Source organism: Tupaia chinensis, unplaced genomic scaffold (genome assembly GCF_000334495.1).
Source record: "Tupaia chinensis unplaced genomic scaffold, TupChi_1.0 Scaffold000646_1, whole genome shotgun sequence".
Lineage (NCBI taxonomy): Eukaryota > Metazoa > Chordata > Mammalia > Scandentia > Tupaiidae > Tupaia > Tupaia belangeri.
In genome coordinates this window covers 2,348,240-2,369,501 of record NW_006160167.1, presented here as the reverse complement: position 1 = coordinate 2,369,501, position 21,262 = coordinate 2,348,240, and the positions used below count along the sequence as shown (strand labels likewise).

The window sequence follows — 21,262 nt, the reverse complement described above, 5'->3', positions numbered from 1 at the left end:
ACATCAGAATAATATACATAGATTGAAGCATTAAAAAAAATTATGGGAAGGGTGACTAAACTAAATCACATGCAGCTGGCCCCTAAAGAAGAAAAAGAATGGGCCAGAAATCTTTTCTTTTTTCTCTTTCTTTCTTTTTTTTTTTTTTTTTTGCCATAGGGCACATGTGCTCACCAGAGACACAGAGAAAAAGTGAGAAAGTACACCCAGGGGAGATGGCCATCCAAAATCCCTTTTCCATCCTCTTAGGATTTGGGGCACGTAAGCACAAGAACCTGGCATGATTTTCAAGCCAATGGGTCTGGGACTCAAAGAGCACAGTTGGCTGTGTGGAATCCAGTCAACTTAACCACCATGCCACCAGCTGGCTTAAAACATTATTTTTTTTTAATAGCTAGAAGATATATGCTCTCACCAAAGACAGAGACAGAAAGAAGAATAGAGCACATGTATCCTTCAATAGGAAGTAGTTATACCACAATACTTTTTCCCTCCATTCCTCCCTCCCATCAAGATTTTGGGTACACATACACTCATGCCAAGTGTGTTTTCCAAGCTGCCAAGGTGGGATTTAAAGTGTGGTTGATCATGTGGGAGCCTTAATAACTGCAATACAGGACTGTCCCTAGAAACATTATCTGAAGTGATAATAAGTGAGAATTTTCCAGAACTGGTAACAAATAACAAGCTTTAGAAGAAAGGTCTAACAAGAACTTTACATGTAATAAATACCAAGAAAACCATAAGTAGGCACAAGGTAAAGCCTCTAAAACAAAAGGTGAAGTCTAAAAAGTAACTAGAGAAGGAAAAAAATAACATTACCTTCAAAGAAGCAACAGCAAAATGTATCAGATGGGACCAGCAGTTGGCGTAATGGGTATGTCACTGGACTCCTACGTAGTCAATCACGGTTCGAGTCCCGGATCCGGTGGCTTAAACTCACACGGGGTGTGTGTGTGTGCATGCCCAAGATCCCGAGAGGAGAATGGAGGAGAAGGAATTGTGGCATGGTCATCCCCCCTGGGGGGTGATTTCTCACTTTCTTATCTCTCTGTCTCTGTCTTTCTGGCAAGTGCACGTGCCCTACAGCAAAAACCTCTCAAAAAAAAAAAAAAAGTATTAGAAGCAATGAAAACTACATAATTGTGGAATGATATCACAACACACGTACACAAACACACAATGCTAACCTACTAAGAATATTGCTTAAAAATAAAATCAGGGTCAGCCACAGTGGCATGCAAGTAGCATTAACACTTGGGAGGCTGGAAGACACACACAGAAGATTCAGGTTCAGTTCCCAGGCCTACTTGAAAACATTGGATATGGTTGCACAATGCCTGCAATCCCAACAAACTGGGAGACTGGAGTAGTAAGATCCAGACATAGCAAGAACCTATCAAACACAGCTTTCTTTCTCTCTCCCTTTCTCTCTCTCACAAAGTTTAAAAACAAAAAAAGTGAAATAACATCCTTTTCATATGAAGAAACTAAGATCTTGTCACCATCACACCCACATATAAGTAAATACTAAAGGACATTCTTCAGGCAATTGGGAAACATAAAAGGAAATATAGAAAAAAAATACACGGGTAAATAAAAATATTGACAATATAAAACAATAACAAGAATTCTTTGTACTATTTTAAATGTATATGGAAATAAAAGAAACAACAAAGCATATAACAAGAAGCAACAGAGCATATTAAGTCCTAAAAATTTTAAAAAATAACAATAATAGTTGCCATATTTTCAGGAAGAGTGATTTTTTTTGTGACCATGAAAACACCTACTAGAGTGAATTTAACATCTGCTTAATAGATTAATAGTAACTGTCTCACTCGTCATATTTTTTAAGGCCAGTGAATGCATAATAGTTGCACCTCTGAAATTCATTCAAGATAACTCCAGTGAACATTCCCTTAAAATGATCAGACATTGAAAGATGGTATGATATATATCCTTATATTGCTAACCTTAAATGATAATGGTACTTTTTCTTGAGAGAGAGAGAGATTTTTGCTAGGGTGCGTACACTTGCCACTTGCCAGAGAGACAGAGAGAGGCAGAGAGTCAGGAAGTGAGAAATCACCCCTCAGAGTAGAAGGCCACACAGCATTCACCTCTTGGGATCTGGGGCATGCAAGCACATGTGCCTGGCATGAGTTTTAAGTCACCTGTCTGACCAGGATTTGAACTTAGGTAGACCACATGTGAGTCCACCACCTTAAATCACTATGCCACCTGCTGGCCCTGATAATGATACTCATTTAGATATTAAATAAGTGGGGAGAGGGTGGGGGGAATGTCCTTGTGCTGAAAAGAAAGATACAATATTCTTGAGATTTAAGAGGAGCTGTCATCAGGGCAACACCCACAGAACTAATCAATCTCTCTTGCAGCTCTAAGTTCCTTTTCACATATGGTAATTACTCTTCTCATGCCAAGCCAAAGGCAATTGTTCTGTTAGACTATTCCAAAGGGATGGCTCCCCAGCAAGCTCAGTGAATTTTGTCTTCTAACAAAGAATACGAAAAAATAAAACCTTTCCTTCAATAACTGGAAAAAGGGAGATACCAAAGGATAATTAATGATCCGCCCATACCTGTCTTCAAGAGCTATAATATACCCTCACAATTTGTAATTATTGGCAACAAGAAATAAATTACTTAAATCAAATACTTCCTATTAGCTCAAATGGTAATATTAACACCTAAAATCAAAAAAATAGATATTTAAATTTTTCCATTCATACAGATTTACTTTCACATTCCTACTTGATAATTTTATATTCCAAATGCATAGAACTTAAGCCTGAAATTATTTAAAAACGCTTCTCCAACTGCTGTATAATTATTTTTTTTAATTATTTGTTTCGTTTTATTTATTATTATCACTTTTCAATTTGACCAGAGACACAGAAAGAAAGAGCAAGAGAGGAGAGAGACAGAAGGAAAGTGAGAAAGCATGCCACCAGGTCTGGGACTCAAACCATGGTCAGTCATACGAGAATCCAACACCTTTAACCACCATGCCACCTGCTAGCCCAATGTATTATTTTCACTTAAAACATTATTTTTCTGCTCAAGAGTTATCTAATTTACACAGATGCTAATTAAGTATCATAAAAATTTTAAAATATATAATTAGAAATGTCACAGATTGGCTAATCCATTCTGCCAAAACAAGAATTATTTTAACTTTCATTTCACTTCTTTTAAATCTTATTTATTTTCTCTAACAGAGAAAAAAAATTAACAGGATAAAATTGCAATGTACTTTCCCAATCAAAACTTTAAAATGAATCTGGTTAACCACAAATTGACTCAAGTACCTAAGTTTTTTTTTTTTTTCTGAATGTTATTTTACTAAAACATGTCTGACATATCATACTATCAAGTAGTAATGATAGTTACTGTTCTAAAGAATTACAAAATATTTCCTTGAATATTCTCTTAGAATTCTTAGTCAATCACAGATTTAAAAAGGTCACTGTTGTCCTTATAAACTGTCCAAATAAACTATTAATAGATGCATTGCTAGCCTAAAATAAGCAATTTTATAATTAGTTCTTCTACTTAGGATTAAAACATAACCATAAAAGGCTTTTATTAAATAACACATTTCACTAAGCTGACATCACAAAATTATTTTTAAATGTATATATAACCTAGCTCTATCATTTTTATACATCATGATAATATTCTGGAAATTAATATGAACATCTTTTTCAATTCTGAATCATAACTTCTTCAAATGTTTACTGCCAATAAATTATAATACAGAAAAAATAAAATACCACAAACATTAGGAACTTTAAATAAAACTGTGTCATAATTTATTTAAATCATAGTCATAAACAGAACACACTGATTCCCAATGAAGAGGAGTACTATGGTAGTTTCTCTGTGATTTACCAAAAATTACTCTACTAAGTAAACAATCACGTATTCTTAAATTTGCCATAGAAAAATATGTTGCTGGTTCTCACACCTACTAGATCTCTTTACAACTGCTTAAAATCTTTTCTTTTTTTCACAATAATATTTTCTTTGTAATGGAATACTACCTATTCAGATTCTAAAATATGAATCTTGAGAAATGAGATTAGCAAAACAATTTTAAAATACTTACTGTCTTGTTTCGTAATCTAATTATGTCTGAGACAGAGCCAGCTCCACAGTACTCCATAACGATCCAGAGATCTGTGTTCTTAAAGTAACTGCCATAGTACTTTACAACATACGGACTACAGAAAAAACACACATAATTAAATTTAGTTAATTCCCAAAGAAATTTTTTTCTTAATCCAAATACAAGGTATTTTCACATTCCATGGCATTCCAATAAGTAAACTTCATGAGTAAACGTCTATTGTACATCAAATTGTCTATATCTACAGTTCACCAACTGTGCATAATCAGACTTTAATTCATGGATGAAATTTAACAGGATTACAAACAAGAGGAGGCCCAAATGTTCTGTGTGACTCTCAAGGAAATAAGTCTTCATTTTAGCAAAAGACTGAACATAAGGAACAAATAAAAGTATTTTCCTTTAACTAAAGCATTTTAAATACAAATCTTCTAAAGGATTTTGCATTCAATCAGATATTAACACTCATCTTTAAAATACTCCGTACATCAGTGAAGCCCAAAACTTTTTCTTTCATTTTGTTCATAATTCTAAGGAAAAATAATTGAATTTATTTGCTTGTGTTCATATAATTAGAATTATTAACAATTTAAAGTGTTACTCTTCCAGAGCAGAATAAACTTTATACAGCGAAGTTGAGACTTAGAAAAGGAGGGACCAGCAGTTAGCGTAATGGCTATGTTGCTGGACTCCCATGTAGTCGACTGCAGCTCGAGTCCGAGACCCGGTGGCTTAAATTCACTCCGGGCACATGTGTGTGTGTGTGCCCAAGATCCCTAGAGAGAATGGAGGAGAAGGAATTGCGGCGTGGTCATTCCCCCGGGGGATGATTTCTCGCTTTCTGTCTCTCTGTCTCTCTCTGTATTTCTGGCGAGTGCACACGCCCTATAGCAAAAACCTCTCCAAAAAAAAAGGGGGTGGGGGGGAACCAGAGACTTTGAAAAGGATAAATGACCATCACCATTAATATTTACTAAGGGTGTGCACATATGCTGATGTATAAAACATCTTACCCAACTCAAAGAGGCAAACTATCCATATTTACAGAATACAGAAAATAGAAGGCAGATAAACTAAGCAGTCAGGCATTGTTTAACAATGGGATATATTCACAGAAAAGTGTCATTAGGCAATTTCATTGTAATGTAATCATCACAGTGATTTTATACAATCCTTGATGGTACAGCCTATCACATACATAAGCTATATGGTATAGCCTATATGGTCCTTTAGCATCATATATGTTCTTTCACTGCCTATCATTACAGTCATGCAGGTCAGAAGTACACAATCTACATCCTATGAGACCTCAAAGGAGGAAGTGACCATGGTAGAGTCATCAGAAAGAACTTTGTGAAAGGGTGGGATTTATATGAGGTTTTTAGTTTGTTTAAGAGCTTGCGCTCACCAGAGAGGCAAAAGAGACAGAGATAACAGAAAGCAAGAAATCACTCCCCAGGGGGGACCAGAGAGGCAAAGAGAGACAGAGATAACAGAAAGCAAGAAATCACTACCCAGGGGTGATGGCCAAGCCACAACCCCTTCTCCAGTCTCCTCTTGGGATTTTGGGCATGCACACACACATGCTGCTGTGAATGTCAAGTCGCCAGGTCCAGAACGCAAACTGCAGTTAGCCATGTGGGAGTCCAACGAATAACCACTACACCATCTGCTGGCCCCTTCAATGAGATTTTGAGAAAAAGTTAAACTACAAAATTTGTGTAGAAAAGAGTATTCTAGGAAAGGAAAAGGCCATGAACAAAGGCACACAAATAGGATAAACCACATATAGCATGTTTAGGGGACAAATTGCTCAATAGATTTTTCGATTAGCAGCTACTATTAAAAATAGCATTTCTTCACCTTCTACTTAGGCTAGAATTGGACCAGATGTTCAGAATGCAGTAGTGAACCAGAGAAACACAATTCTGACCTTCATTCAGCAATCAGAAATAAGAGGTATTAGGAAAGTAAGCCCACAAATAAATATAATTACTAACCAGAGTAAGAAAAGAAGGGGTGATATGAGATAAACTGGCTATGACTTTAATTTGCATTCACAATTTCTGCAAATAAAGCTGTCCCTAATTCATATAAAGGAATGGCATATATCTATTCCCTGATAACTCCTGACTTGGGAAGCACTGGAATACATTTTAAAAAAAACTTCTAAAGCAGACATAGGTAAGCCTTAATAAAATGTGTTCCTCCACTGAGTTGCCATGGATTACAAAATCCACAGCCTTGGAAAAGAAGGCAATGCTTAAACCCCAGAGTTTGTAGTGGTCAATAAGACTTAGTGTCTCAGAAGTATCAAAAAAAGAAATAAAAATTGTTTTGTTGATGAAAAGACTGTATGATGATGCCACTAACAGAGAAATCTGATAGGCTCATCTGGAATGATTAAAAATTTGGTTTTAGAATGTTAAATGTGAAGTTCCTTCAGATATTCCAGTTCACTTGCCCAGACATGATTTAGAAGTACTCATCTGTATCTGAGTAACAACTATGTAGCAGGATCTATGGACACCAAAACATAATCCCTGAACTCATGGAATTTAGAGTCAAGTGAAAGAGAATGCAAGTAAACAGGTGCTTAAAAGAGAATCTCAGTAAAATACAGAGGCATAAGTGCTGGGTAGAATGTGAAGGGCCTATATGCCATTTTTAGGTAGAGACTAGATGTATCTGGGCAACAGGGAGTTACTTAAGGTTTTTAAACAGGAAATGGCTTGATTCGATTGCATTTTTAAAAGACCACTGTTACTTCAGGGAAGAAGATGGGTCAGAAGAAACAAAAATACTAGACAATGTGAACAAGTAATATTTTATTGCAAAAATCTAAATAAGGGTTCATGGGTTCCAAACATAAAACTTAGGGGAAGAAGCCAGTCCCACAGACTGCTGGTTAAAAGAATCAGATCCCACATGGTTGACCACAGTTCAAATCTTGGCCCTGTGACTTGAAAAACACATCAGGTACACCTGTGTATGCACTCAAAATCTCAACAGAATGGAGATAAGACTGCAGCATGATCTTGTTTTATTGCAATATGGGGTACTCTCTCTCTCTCCTTCTTGTGAGCACACACACCCTCTGGCAATTAAGAAAAAGGGGGGGTGGGAGATAAATAATAAGTAATATTTGAGACCCTGCCTTTCCTACACCCTACCTACTTGATTCCCTAAGTCACCAACTCTAAGTTACCATGTGAAACAATTAAAAATCTATAAATACAGTACTAATCCTGATACTTTTAACCATAGTAATAAATAATAATGACATCAGGCAACTATTAAGCATGTCTGATGGATCAGGGACAATGCCATGCTCAGTCTTTACTTTTCTACATCAAATTGTGGAAACTACATTCTCATCAAGTTACCCAATTAACAGCAAGGCCTGGGAAAACTTTGCAATTCTATACTTTGATCTAGGGGCTAAGGAATTTTTTATTTCCCCTGTAAACACTTGAATTTCTAGTTATACAGCCTTTATGGAAAATGTGAAACATAAATACATAACATAATCTAAAGAAAAGCAAAACTGAACAGATCCAAGTAGAGAAGTTCCCCTAGGATTATTCAGTCACATCATTAGCCAAAGATTTTATAATACATAGATTTATTATTATTATTATTTAAGACCTTTATTAACAGGTGCTTGTAGTTTGGCTTTTTTAAAAAAAATCAAGTTGTAAACTTTTACTACAAATTAAAAATGAAGTTCTTAAAAGTCTCAACTTGACCAAATATGAAACAACTTAAAAACCTTTAAGGCTTTTTTAAAAAATGCATTTGTCATTATGGAAAAGAGACATCATTAGGTAAAAATAATAAAAACCCCCATTCTGCAGATAATGCAGATAGTTCTAGTTATCTGGTCAACAGGCAAAAAGCAAGCACTTAAGGTCTTCAGCTCCATCTTTTGTTAATTTCTTATTGCTGGAATTTCGTATTTACTTCTTGTTGGATGTCTAAACCAGACGATGGCAGAAATGGTAAGCCGGCATTTACTCAGCCCCACCTTGCTCAGTTTCACGAGCAGACGAATTCTCAACTGGTGGATTGGCTGCTTTTGTCTCTTTGCCATCTTGTGGTTTAGGGTTCTCTGGCCTTCCGCATCCACGATTGAAGTTGCAGCAGTACTGACATTGAACACATCGAGGTGGCTGCTGACCTTGGGTCTCATCGCCTTGATTTTCCTTATCCTCTTCGCTATTGTCCTCTCTGGGCTGTCTGGCAAGGAGGGCCCCTGCGAAATTATGGTCTATAACCCCAATACGTATTCTGCCTCCCTGGTCTGCCTTGTTCTCCTGCACCCTGGTTGTCAGCACCCTCCATCACTTCTCCCTGCACAGGAGGGTGGGAATACTGTGGTTGCTGCCCACAGGGTCTCCACATGTAATAAGGAGGGAACCTTCGTCTGCAGTGGGGCTGGTGTTGTTGGGCCTGGCCTTCAGGAGCGCAGTCCGATCCCTCGTTCTTTTCCCCACTCTCACTATTCTGGTAATTTTGCTGGTAATTGCGTGGAGGTCCCCTAGGATGTGGATGGCATCTATATTGGTTATGGTCTGCTGTATATTCACTGCCTTGACTTGGAACTCCCCCACAGTCTGTAACATATGCTGCCTCCGCACCCTTTTCTCCTTCAACGTCAAACCCCACAGTCTCTCCATCTCCTCTACTGCGAAGGCACTTCCTGGAATTGTTCTTCTTTATGGCAGTCTGGTGCACAAATACATCTCCCTTGGTGTCATTCCTATTGATGAAATATATCCATTTCTTACATTGAACCATTTTACTGTTTCCAAAATCTTCATTGGGATGATCTTGTCCCAGCGGCAGATGCCACTGATGAGAGGCCGCCCGAGACCACCGCTCCCCACGCTACTGCCCGTGGTGTCCAGCTTGGTGTAGGCAGCACTGAGGGCGGGACAGCAGGCGCTGCTAGCTCTCGGCCCACCGCTCATGGCTACGGTGGTGGTGACTGGGGCTAGCTGTGGCAGCTGCGCTCCTCCTGGGATGTGATGGCAACTAGGCCAGTGGCAGTGGGGCTGCTCAGGGTTCTCTGGGGTCAACTCTCTGCTCCCCTACCAACCAAACTCATAATACAGAGATCTTACATACTGCTAGGAGAAAAAGTATTCCACGGCTTTCTTACTAATAGGGGCCTGATTTAATTAGGGGTGACAATACTACCAGACTCCCTAAGTCACCAACTCTAAGTTACCATATGAAACAATTCTGACAAACAAGACACGTCTGAGAAAACCCCTTTCTTCATTTCTTCCTCCTACTTGAAATTGATAGATACCAGGCTGGGGCTGGAGCAGTCTTGTTGACGTAAGATAATAAGTGGGAAGTTAAAGACCATATGCTAAGGATGGCAGCACAGAAAAGAAGCCTTACTTTGTTGCTGCTGTTATAACCCCTACCTTCAGACTTTCTATTAAGGAAAAGTAATAAATCACTCTTTGGTTAAGCAACTGTAGGCTAAACATACTCCTAATTCATACCGTCTTCATCCTTTATAGAATAAAGACCAAGTTACTTAATGTTGCATATAAGACTCTTTATCATCAGCTCCATTTACCTATCCAACCTCATTTTCACAAAGATATCTAAACTTTGTCAGAAGTTTGCACATAAACTGTTTTTTACCTCTCTATAATTATCTTTCTCTCTCATACCTCCATTCCTTTACCAAATTAACTCTTCCTAAGCACTCCAGATTCCTGCCTCCACTGAGAGGGTGTCCTTCTTTCTTATTCTCACATCACCCCAGGCACCAGTCAGTATAGTGAGTGTGCTATATAAAAGCTAGAGAGACAACCAATTAGACCACCAGTCTCTTAAGAAGAAGAAAAAAAAAGTACCTTAGTTCTTTTTTTTTAATTTTATTTATTATTATTTTCTTTTAATTTGCTAAAGGGCATATGCACTTATGAGAGAGACAGGGGAAAAGTGAGAAAGCAAGCCGTCAGGTCCAGGACTTGAACCATGATCGGCTATGTGGGAGTCCAGCATCTTAACCACTATGCCACTTGCTAGCCCGAGAGAATCTTAGTTCTTTTGGTATTCTTAAGTCCTACAAAATAACTGTCCAACAGAAATATTCAGTCAATATGTGTTGATTTAATTAGATTTATATAAAACATGGTTCTAATTAGTAAAAGTGATTGTATATTATACAGACCAGGTGACACTTAAACATTAAAAATAATTTTTTTGCCCATGTATTTGTTCTGAAAATAGGAAAACTACTTGAATATTTTCCTCACCACATGTTCCTTTATGTTATAATATCATTTCTGTTTTATAAGCACAAAGCCATAAAGACCTAAAGAAAACCCTACAAAGCTGTCCTCACCTTCCTTAAAGGATTAGTCTCACTTCTGAAAGAAAGTCAAAAAAGAAAACAGACAACCAAAGAATACTTTTTATTATACATCATTAGCAAACTTATCAAATGAAGGTGAACAAAGCAGTAAAAGCTCTTCATACCTGTCACATTGCTGCATTATAGAAATTTCTTTGATTATTTCCTGAAGATCTGACTCAACCGGTACCTGTTTAATTGCAACAACTTGACCAGATTCTTTATGTATTGCTTTAAACACACTTCCGTAAGACCTAAAAGAAACCAAGACATTATTATTTTTTCCTATCAAACATCAAAACCATTAGATATAAAGTGTATTATGAATTTTTGTGTGCGGTCACTTCTATTTGGGACAATATTTAAATGGTAAAATAAGACATCAAAGTAAACAAATAGCAATAAAAATGTTAATGCATTAGACCTTAGCTTTATTGCTTCAATCACAGATTTAAAATCATCAAATTAATATACAATGAGTTGCTATTTTTCTCACGAATCAAAGAAGTAAACTTACGGTTTGGGAACTCAAAGAAACGCAGCATTAAGAAGATATAAATGGAAATTGAAAGAATGAAACGTAGATTCAAAACAGCCAAGTCTCAAGTTAGGAGAAAAGACTGACCTTCGGCAAAATAATCTGTAGCATATCAAAATCCCACCTCTAGAGTACTTAGAAAAGATAAGGCCTTGCCATGATGGCACGAGTGGTAAGACACCACTGCACAAGGCAGCTGAGCTCAGATTCTGAGCCAACCTTAAAATAGGCTGTGGGAAGAAAGGAAGAAGAATCACAATGTGGCAAGACCTTGTCAAAAAAATTAAAAAAAAAAAAAAAACCAGTTGAAATCTCAGCTGAGGATCACATAAGACCAAAGTTTTAAAAACAGGAAGTCTTCAGCCATCTGGTTCTTCCCGAGTTATGGATCTAAAAATCCTCCTTTCACTATCTTTTCCTCCTCAAGAGAAAGTTACATACTCCCAGGTAAATATACTATACCTGGCAAGACTATCCTTTGTATGGGAAGAAAAGACAAAAAACATTCTCGGATAAACAAAACTTGAAAGAATTTACCAACACCAGATCAGCTCTCCAAGAAGTTTCTGAAGGGAGTGCTATACCAGGAAAACTAAAGTGATACATACAGAAATAATAGTGCAAAAAAAAAAAAAAAAAAAACCAAGGGAACAGCCAACTTAATGGTAGGGACAAATTTGGAAAGATCAATAATGTTCCACGTTAACTTCTAGAATTTAAATGGAATGATCAGGTCACAGTAATAGTGTAAATTCAACAACAGAAGAGAGATTAATTACATGAGACTGAACTGGTAAAATAGAATCTTATGACTTTTGACTAAAACACTACTGATTTTCTTCTATGTTTTGTTTTCCAGATTTAAGGATTTTTGTCTTTTCTTGAGCCACTGATAGGTTCATCTATCTGTTTGAACTGAATCCTAACCTTTTTCCTGGCTTTAAGCCTTAAGCAAACGTCTCTTAACATGCTTTGATTTTGATCTATTAAAACTAAAACTGTCTTTCTTGAAATAAAAAATGCATTAAAAAAATGCCTATTGGGACCAGCAGCTGGCATAATGGCTATGTCGCTAGACTCCCATGTATTCAACCGCGGTTCACATCCCGGACCCGGTGGCTTAAAACTCACGCCGGGCGGGTGTGCATACGTGCCCAAGATCCCGAGAGGAGAACGGAGGAGAAGGGATTGCGGTGTGGCCATTCCCCTTGGGGGGTGATTTATCGCTTTCTGTCTCTCTGTCTCTCTCTCTCTCTGGCGAGTGCACACGCCCTATAGCAAAAACCTCTTCAAAAAAAAAAAAATAACTATTTAATGACGAGAGAGAGAGAGACAGAGGAATAGCACTAAGCTATTAGCCCCAGCTAGGTGCTACTTTGTACTATGTTCATTCTACTTACTAAGGTTTATGCCTAAAGTCAGACATGTGTTCATAGATATGTATATATCAGTTGTACTTGCTATTGAAAGTATCTAGATTAATTAAGATCTTTGGTGAATCAATAAAATATGAAAATAAGAATTTTTAAAGGCATGGAAAGCAACTGTAGATACCAGAGACAGTGTGGGAGGAGGGTGGAAAATGGCAGAGGGTGAAAGGTAGGGAATCGAGAGAAAAATAAAGCAAAATATATAAGAAAAGAGAAATGGAAAATTATTTTTTGGATGATAACACATATGGTAATATCCTTGGATGAGCCAATATACAGTGCATCCTAAATGAAAAATCTCATTTTGTATACTGTAATGATGTACAGTGAATGAGCATAATTAAACTTAAAATTAAAGAAACAAACAATAAAAAATAAATAAAATTAGGGGTAGGATCTAGTGATCACCTGCTCCCCAAATGGTCTTTGCTACAACTCTCGAAACTTCGTCAATTAAACACGTATGTGTTTTTAAAAGTAAGGAGGAAGTCATGTGTACTTTAGTATGAACCACAAAACAAAGTTAAAAACTACTACCATTTACTGAGTTCTTACTATAAGCCAGGTAGTATGCTAGGTGTTTTATGTACATTATTACACTCAATCCTCTCAACTCTAAGGAAAAATACTATTATTGCCATTAACCATGAAGAAACAGAGACTTGGATACTAGTAACCAACAAGTTCAGAATTCAAATACGTCTGACTCCAAAGAGCATGCTCTTTTCACTACATTGTTTCTACAGAAGAGAAAGAAGAGCAAGCCAGTGGGAGATGTAAGAATGTTTCTTAATATTGAAAATCACCTTCAAATTTACAATCTTTCAAAATAAGTGAAGAAGTGGCAAGTAATAAAGCAGCTACTTCAACAAAGTTTTATTCTACTTTTCTTTGGAGGACTCTCTGAAGTAATTTAATACAGTTTGATATCCAGTCATCTTTGTGTTTGTGTGTGTATGTATCCCCACAAAAGCCATACATCCATATATATGCGTACATTCTCTCCAAAGTTAACACACAGTTCAGTGCCAGATTATGCACTGCCATTAACCAATGCCATCACTGCTTTTTAATGACTCCTCACACTGCTAAAGAGAAGCTGGGAATCCTATTTCCCAGACTCTCCTTTCCTGAATGTCCCAGTTAAAAGTCTACCAGTGAGAAGAAGGTATATGAAATCTGAATGAAAAAAGTTAAGGAGAACCCGTTATTCTCCAGATGTAGATATAACAGATACCATGGCAGGTATGAGATGGACAGTGGCTTTCCGTGAGCCTCCTATAACTACCACACTGCTACAGACTAAAATAATTGGTGAATGTTTCTTAAAGATTCTTCAGGATTCCAGCAGATTCCTACAGAGTTTCTGAGAAATCCCCCTTCAGTGCCTCAGGCTTAGATCTTCAAAACTGGCTTCTCTAACCTTCAGCAGCAGCTTCCATGACCTCTGTATTCCTCCCTTTACAAAATTCATGTTCACACTAAACCCTCAATACCCAAAGTATATGGAGTAAATTTTCTTTTCCTAACCATACTCTGCCATTAATGTAGTTTTTGGTAGAGAAACGTTCCAAGAGAAGACAATTGAAGATGGGAATCTTGAATTAGTTCAGTTTTAGATTTGAAGGCAGTAGTAACTTCAATACAAATAACAAACAATACTGTTTGTTATGGAATTCAGTGGCAAAGCAGTATTTAAATTATTACCCTTAGCTGCTTGGTGTCTAAGCAATGCTGTAGAACAAGCAGGTTTACCAATGTAATGTGTAGCAAAAAGAGTGTACAAAGACGGTACAGTGGAAAAGTTCTAGGACAAATACAGTAAGCTCAAGATTGAGAAAAGCAGAAAATTTCTGAATGCCTCAAAAGAATCTAACTCTTAGAAACATGGGGCTGAGATTTCTGGAACTCAAATTCAAAGTACAATCTTACTAGAAGATGAGTTACACTACAAATTGAATTAACATCACCAGATCTGCTATATTAAACTTAAGGCATTTAGCAGTAAAGAGGGGTACCCAGAGAACTGACATTTAGGTAGATTTTCATTATTCTCAGCATCCTAATCCCTTTGATATCAAAAGCAAACCTGCTTTCATGATGCCTGAAAACCCTATAATGACCTCACCTGAAGCAGACACTTTTCAAGAGAATTAGTTCCTCCTCCAAACTTTTCCATTGCCACCTCTCATTGCTTCCAGACCCATAATTACTCAAATCCACAGATATCAAGAGAATGAGTACAAAATTTAATCCAATGGCAACCATTATTCACACCAAATTATTTTTGTAAGATTTTGCCATTTTTCTATCAGCAGAACCAAAAAGAATATACATAGGAATGGAGTCTAAGACTTCTAGGGACAGAGAAATTAGTTTGATGTAGATGTTGACTCTGGTCTGCCCTGGTGGTGTAGTCAGTAGCAAACTGAACTGTAGTAGGAAGCCACAGAGCCAATCAGAGATTCAAGGCCCTTGGTGTGCCTGAAATCATGACAGTATGTGAGTGTATTTAAGATCCCAATGAACTGGAGGGCTGGGGGAGAGGATTGCAGCATGAGGAGACCCTGCTGGGTTGCTTCTCTGTCTCTCTATCTCTCTCTCTCTCATATACATACTATCACAAATTTTAAAAAAATAAAAAATATAGACTCAGAAGTGTTAGCATGGGGCCAGCTGGTGATTAAGGTGCTGGACTCCGATACGGTTGACCACACTTTAAATCCTAGACCTGGCAGCTAGCTTTCTCACTTTCCTTCTCTCTCTACCTCCCTTTGTCTCTCCTTCTCTCTCTGTCCCTCCATCCCCAACCGGTGTAGTCAGTAGCAAACTGAACTGTAGTAGGAAGCCACAGAGCCAATCAGAGATTCAAGGCCCTTGGTGTGCCTGAAATCATGACAGTATGTGAGTGTATTTAAGATCCCAATGAACTGGAGGGCTGGGGGAGAGGATTGCAGCATGAGGAGACCCTGCTGGGTTGCTTCTCTGTCTCTCTATCTCTCTCTCTCTCATATACATACTATCACAAATTTTAAAAAAATAAAAAATATAGACTCAGAAGTGTTAGCATGGGGCCAGCTGGTGATTAAGGTGCTGGACTCCGATACGGTTGACCACACTTTAAATCCTAGACCTGGCAGCTAGCTTTCTCACTTTCCTTCTCTCTCTACCTCCCTTTGTCTCTCCTTCTCTCTCTGTCCCTCCATCCCCAACCCCTCTGGTGGGCACATGTGACCTACAGCAAATTAAATAATAATAATAAATAAAGTTAAATAAGTAATTATTCAAAATTAAAAAGAAAAAATGTTTGCTCCAACAGTTCGAAGAGTACCTAACAATTTGCTCAGCTAGTTAACTGAAACCTGTATTCAATGGCCAGTATTAAGAGAGATGCCAAGCAACCCTCAGAATGCAATGAATGAGAAAGATCAAAGGCTCAAAGAAATAGGATATGGAATACATACAAAAATTGAGTATCCCTTCTAAAGTACTTGAGATCAGAAGTATTTCAAATTTGAGGCTTTTTTTTTTTTTAAAGCATTTGCCACACGGTGCAGAAAGAGATAGAAAGAAGGGAAGAAAAAAATCACTCTCCAGGGTGGATAACTACACCACAATCCTTCTCCTCTATTCTCTTCTCAGGATTTTGGGTACACATGCATATGTGCCTGACATGATATACAAGCCACCAGTTTCAGGGCTCAAACTGCAGTTGGTCATGTGGGGGCCTACTTGCCTTAACTACCACGTTACCTGCTGGTCCTAGGTTTTGGACTTTTATGGATTTGGGGATATCTGCATATAGAAAACAAGATATCTTAACGACAAAACTCAAGTCTAAACACAAAATTCACTTATATTTCATACAAACCTTAACATATATAGCCAGAAAATAGTCTTATACAATGTTTTGTTTTAACTGCCATCTATACACATTATGATCAGATATGGAAATTGTGGCACCATGTTGGTTCTCAAAAAGTTCCACATTTTGGGACCAGCAGTTAGCGTAATGGCTATGTTGCTGGACTCCCACGTAGTCAACTGCAGTTTGCGTCCTGGACCCAGAGGCTTAAAACTCACGCTGGGCACATGTGCGTGCATGCCCAAGATCCCAAGAGGAGAAGGGATTGCGGTGTGGCCATGCCCCCTGGGGGGTGATTTCTCGCTTTCTGTCTCTCTGTCTCCCTCTGTCAGTCTGGCGACCGCACGTGCCCTATAGCAAAAAAAATAAAAAACCTCTCCAAAAAAAAAAAAATGTTCCATGTTTTGAAGCATTTTGGATTTCACATTTTCAGATTAGGGATACCTAACCTGGCTAATAGGGAACTTCAAAAGGTTCATGGAAAAATGGAATGAATGTATGAGTTTATTTTGGTGCAAATTTTTTTTTAATTCATGCAGTTTTTAATTTTTTTAAGAATTCTTTTATTTAATTTTATTTATTTATTTATTTTAATTTGACCAGAAAGGGACAGAGTGAGAGACACAGAGAGAGGGGAGGAAAGTGAGAAAGAAAGGCACTAGTCCAGGAACAAACTGCAGTCAGTCATGTGAGAGTCCAGCACCCTTAACCACCAGGCCACTGGCCAGCCTCCATGCACAGTTTTTTCAAAACTTTTTGAAGATCTCACGTATATTGATATATGCACTTTCCTTACTTACTCTCTAACTATGTTTATGGAGAGAGACCAGAGAAGATTAGCATCAATGAAAGCTCTGTAGCACATGAAAGAGGTCAGAAATGCAACACTGGGGAACCAGCAGGTGGCGTGGTGGTTAAGGCACTGGACACATCCACATATATATATATATATACACACACACATATACACATACATATAATAGATATCTATATGATAAATGTAATCACAGTTTAAGTCCTGACCACAGTTTAAGTCCTGGACCTGACGGCTTGCTTTCTTGCTTCTCTCGCTCTGTGTGTGTGTGTTTATGTGTCTCTCTCTCTGATCAAATTAAAATACAATGAATGAATAAAATTAAATAAAAATAATTCTTAAAAAAAAAGAAATACAACACTGAAATTTGCCCCTACAACTTAATAGATTATGGGATTCTAAGACGAGAGAATTGATTAACATCCATATACCTGAGACTAGGTAGGTACAGTTACCATAACAGATAGCAAAGCAAAGGTGAATTAGTGTTCTTTTTTGATGCATCTAGGTTTTGATATTAAAGTTATACTGGCCCCATAAAAATAATTACATTTATCATATAGATATCTATTATATGCATGTGTATATGTGTGTGTGTGTATATATATATAAATACAAATATATACACACATATATATACATGGAAATATATATATATATGGAACTATTACCAATATCAGAGGAATTGAATAAAAGTAAAATTGTATGAAGATTTTAATATATCTTTTCCAGAAATGGATAGATATAATAAAAAAAAAAAAGGACACGGAGTGATTAATCACTATAATCAATAAACTTCATTACATATGTAAATACATAAACTATATGCCTATATTTATATATTATTTATATATACCCTTACAGTACTCCTTTTGTGGTAATATGTTCATAGACCATTAGTAAAAGAAAAATTACACATTCTACAAAGGAAACTTTACAGGTCACATTTTCTGATTATAATCTACCAAATCAGAAATAAAGGGACCAGTAGTTAGCATAATGTCTATGTCGCTGGACTTCCATGTAGTCAACCACTGTCAAGTCTTGGACCCGGTGGCTTAAACTCACACCGGGCGCATGTGCATGTGTGCCCAAGATCCCAAGAGGAGAATGGAGAAGAATGGATTGCAGCACGGCCATCCTCCCGGGGGCTGATTTCTCTCTTCCTGTCTCTCTGTCTCTCTCTGTCTTTCTGGCGAACGCACGCACCCTATAGCAAAAACCTCTCCAAAAAAAGAAAATAAATAAATAAATAAGTAATTACAGGACCAGCAGATGGCATAATGATTACGTCACTGAACTCCCATTATAGTCAACTGCAGTTCAAGTCCTAGACCTAGTGGCTTAAAATCACACCAGGTGCATGTGTGTGCATGCACCTGAAGTCCCAAAAGGAGAATGGAGGAGAAGGGATTGTGGCACGGCCATCCCCCCAAAGGGAGGGAGTGATTTCTCACTTTCTCCCTCTCTCTCTCTGTGTGTGTCTCCGGTGAGCACAAGCACTCTATAGCAGAAAAAAAAGAAAAAAAAGTAATTACAATATGACAAAATCCCACATGAATTGGAAATTAGGAAACATAGTCTGAAGTAAGCATATCTAGAAAACAGTGAAAAAGAGAACACATTTTTAAAAGTTATTCTGTCATTACCTGAATATAATTTTCATACTTTTTATACTTACCCTTCTCCAAGCTTCTCTAATACATCAAAAACTTCTTCAGGCTGCTTAGTCAAACTGTCTTCACTCAGCTTTTTTAGCTTACTGATGAAAAAAAGAAAGAAAAAAGATAATTTCCTTAAGATCTTTCACAAATTTTATTTTGTTTTTCATAGGCAGTATGTTCAGAGGCACAAAAATAAAAAAATTAAAAAAGAGATACGGTCTCCTTTCAAGCCCTGTCCCTCATTATCCAGTAATATCCCCCAAATAACCACTTTTATTATTAATATTAATTTCTTGTGAAACTGTTATCTAAATCCATGTTTTTAATCTTCCCTTCATTTTAACATACATGATAGCATTTCACACACACCCCTCTTTATACATGCTGTACTTGTTCCTGCTATCTTCTCTTAACAGTATATAACCTTTGTTCAACATCAAAATAAGGAAAACATTCTCGTTCTTTTTTACAGCTACGTCCTTATCTATTGTAAAAATGTAGCATATCTTACTTGACTAATTCTTTACTTATGGACATCTAAGTTCTCTTTTGTTATAATAAACGATGCTGAAATTACATAAGACAATTCACACACATGTGCTGATGTATCTATAGGATAAATTCCCAGAAAAACTGTGATGTCATAAGAACACACCCACACATACATACACATGCAAATATACTAGTAGACATACTAAGTATATATACAATAAGTATAAATGCAATATAATCATAATATAATAATACAGTTTCAATAATGTATTACTATCATAAGAGCATTTATAATAACTATACAGGAATTATGAAAATAACTGATTATATTGTATATTTTGCTGGTCATAATTAAATGTTATATAAACATATATGTATATTGATGGATATTAACAAGTTGCCACCCTTCATATGGTTTGTACCAATTTATTCTCCCACAAGTAACATGTCCTTTGCTCGTTTTTCTTCTCTTTTATTTTTTTTTGTGTGTCTTTTTCTTACCTATAGACAAAAAAATTAGCTTCTTTTTTTTAGGTTACAAGTATTTTCACTTGCACTTTGACTTCTTTTATAGGTTTTTATGTTTGTGGTCTATTTGATTATTAGTCATACAGAAATGGGATTGTTTTGTTTTGCTTTTTAAAAGTCATCTATCTGAATGTCATGTGCAGATATGCTGAAGAAATTAGAGAGATTATGCATGGTATATACAATGGACAAAAAATAATTTAGTATGAATGACACATAAAATTAAATAGACCAGTATCACAGGTAAGTAGGGTCAAGTTAAACACAGCCTTCGAACCCATGTTCAGAAATTCTGTTTTAAAAAAGATAACACTCCCAACCCAGCTACGGTGATGTGCACTGCTAATATGCTACATTTTACCAGATAAGACCACATAGGAGGCCTGGGTTCAATTCCCAGTTCAACCTAAAGGCATGGTATCATAGCATGCACTTTTAATCCCAGTGACTCAGGAGGCTAAGACATAAGGGTCACAAACTTAAGACTGGACCTAGGTAATGTGGCAAACCTCAGTCTAAGTTAAGAGTCATGGCACAAACGTGTGGTCCCAAAGAGGATGCTGAAACAAGATGATCAAGACAGGGTGAGACTCTGTCTTTTATTTTTTTTTATTATTATTGTTCATTTTAACTATTATTTATACATTATACATTTAATTGCTATACATCAGATTGTAAAGAGACTTTACTCAGTCCAGCCCAGTTGAGAATACTATACACATCCTCATCAACAAATAATAAACCATATCTGTGTTCCACAAATGTCTCACCTCTCTATTTTTTATCCCAAATTTCCTTTCCTGCACTCTTCCCCTGGGACAGTCTTTCCACTTTGTCTCTAGTGTCCATAACAATTTTTAGTGCTTGTATGTCTTTCAGTCTTTACCACAGAGTGTGGAAAATCAGTTTATGTTATGTGGAGACATGCAATGTCTCTCTTTCATAGCCCAACTTCCTTCACTCAGCAACAAATCTTCCATATTTGTCCACTTCCTATCAAATTCCAGGGCCTTGTTCATTTTTATGGCTGAGTAGTATTCCATGGAGTATGTGTGTCACATTTTCTCAATCCATTCATTCATTTGTGGACATTTGAGTTGGTTCCATGTTGTAGCAATTGTGAATAAGGCTGCAATGAATATAGACGTACAAGTGCTTTTCCAACTGAGCGTTCTCCTGTCCTTTGGGTAGATACCCAGGAGTGGAACTGCTGGATCATATGGTAGTTCTAGTTAAAAGTCTTTGAGGAACCTCCATATTGTTCTCCACAGTGGCTGGACTAATTTACATTTCCATCAACAATGTAGGAGTGTTCCCCTTTCACCACATCCCCACCAGCACTTATCTTTTTTTTTTTTAAATCTTCACCATTCTAACTGGGGTTAGGTGGTATC

General features: G+C 37.0%; 1 protein-coding gene and 1 pseudogene across 1 annotated transcript in view; both read right to left on the bottom strand.

Annotated features, from left to right (window-relative positions):
- The window catches only part of STK3 (serine/threonine kinase 3), a 316,622-nt gene that overhangs the window by 260,479 nt on the left and 34,881 nt on the right, over positions 1 to 21,262 (bottom strand). The window contains exons 2-4 of the mRNA XM_006159715.2: positions 18,866 to 18,946; positions 10,663 to 10,791; positions 4,135 to 4,249 (exon numbers count right to left, since the gene is read on the bottom strand). Of these exons, the coding sequence (XP_006159777.1) occupies positions 4,135 to 4,249; positions 10,663 to 10,791; positions 18,866 to 18,946 (325 nt within the window). The remainder of the gene's footprint in view (positions 1 to 4,134; positions 4,250 to 10,662; positions 10,792 to 18,865; positions 18,947 to 21,262) is intronic.
- Positions 8,169 to 9,128, bottom strand: LOC106736112 (nuclease-sensitive element-binding protein 1 pseudogene; annotated as a pseudogene).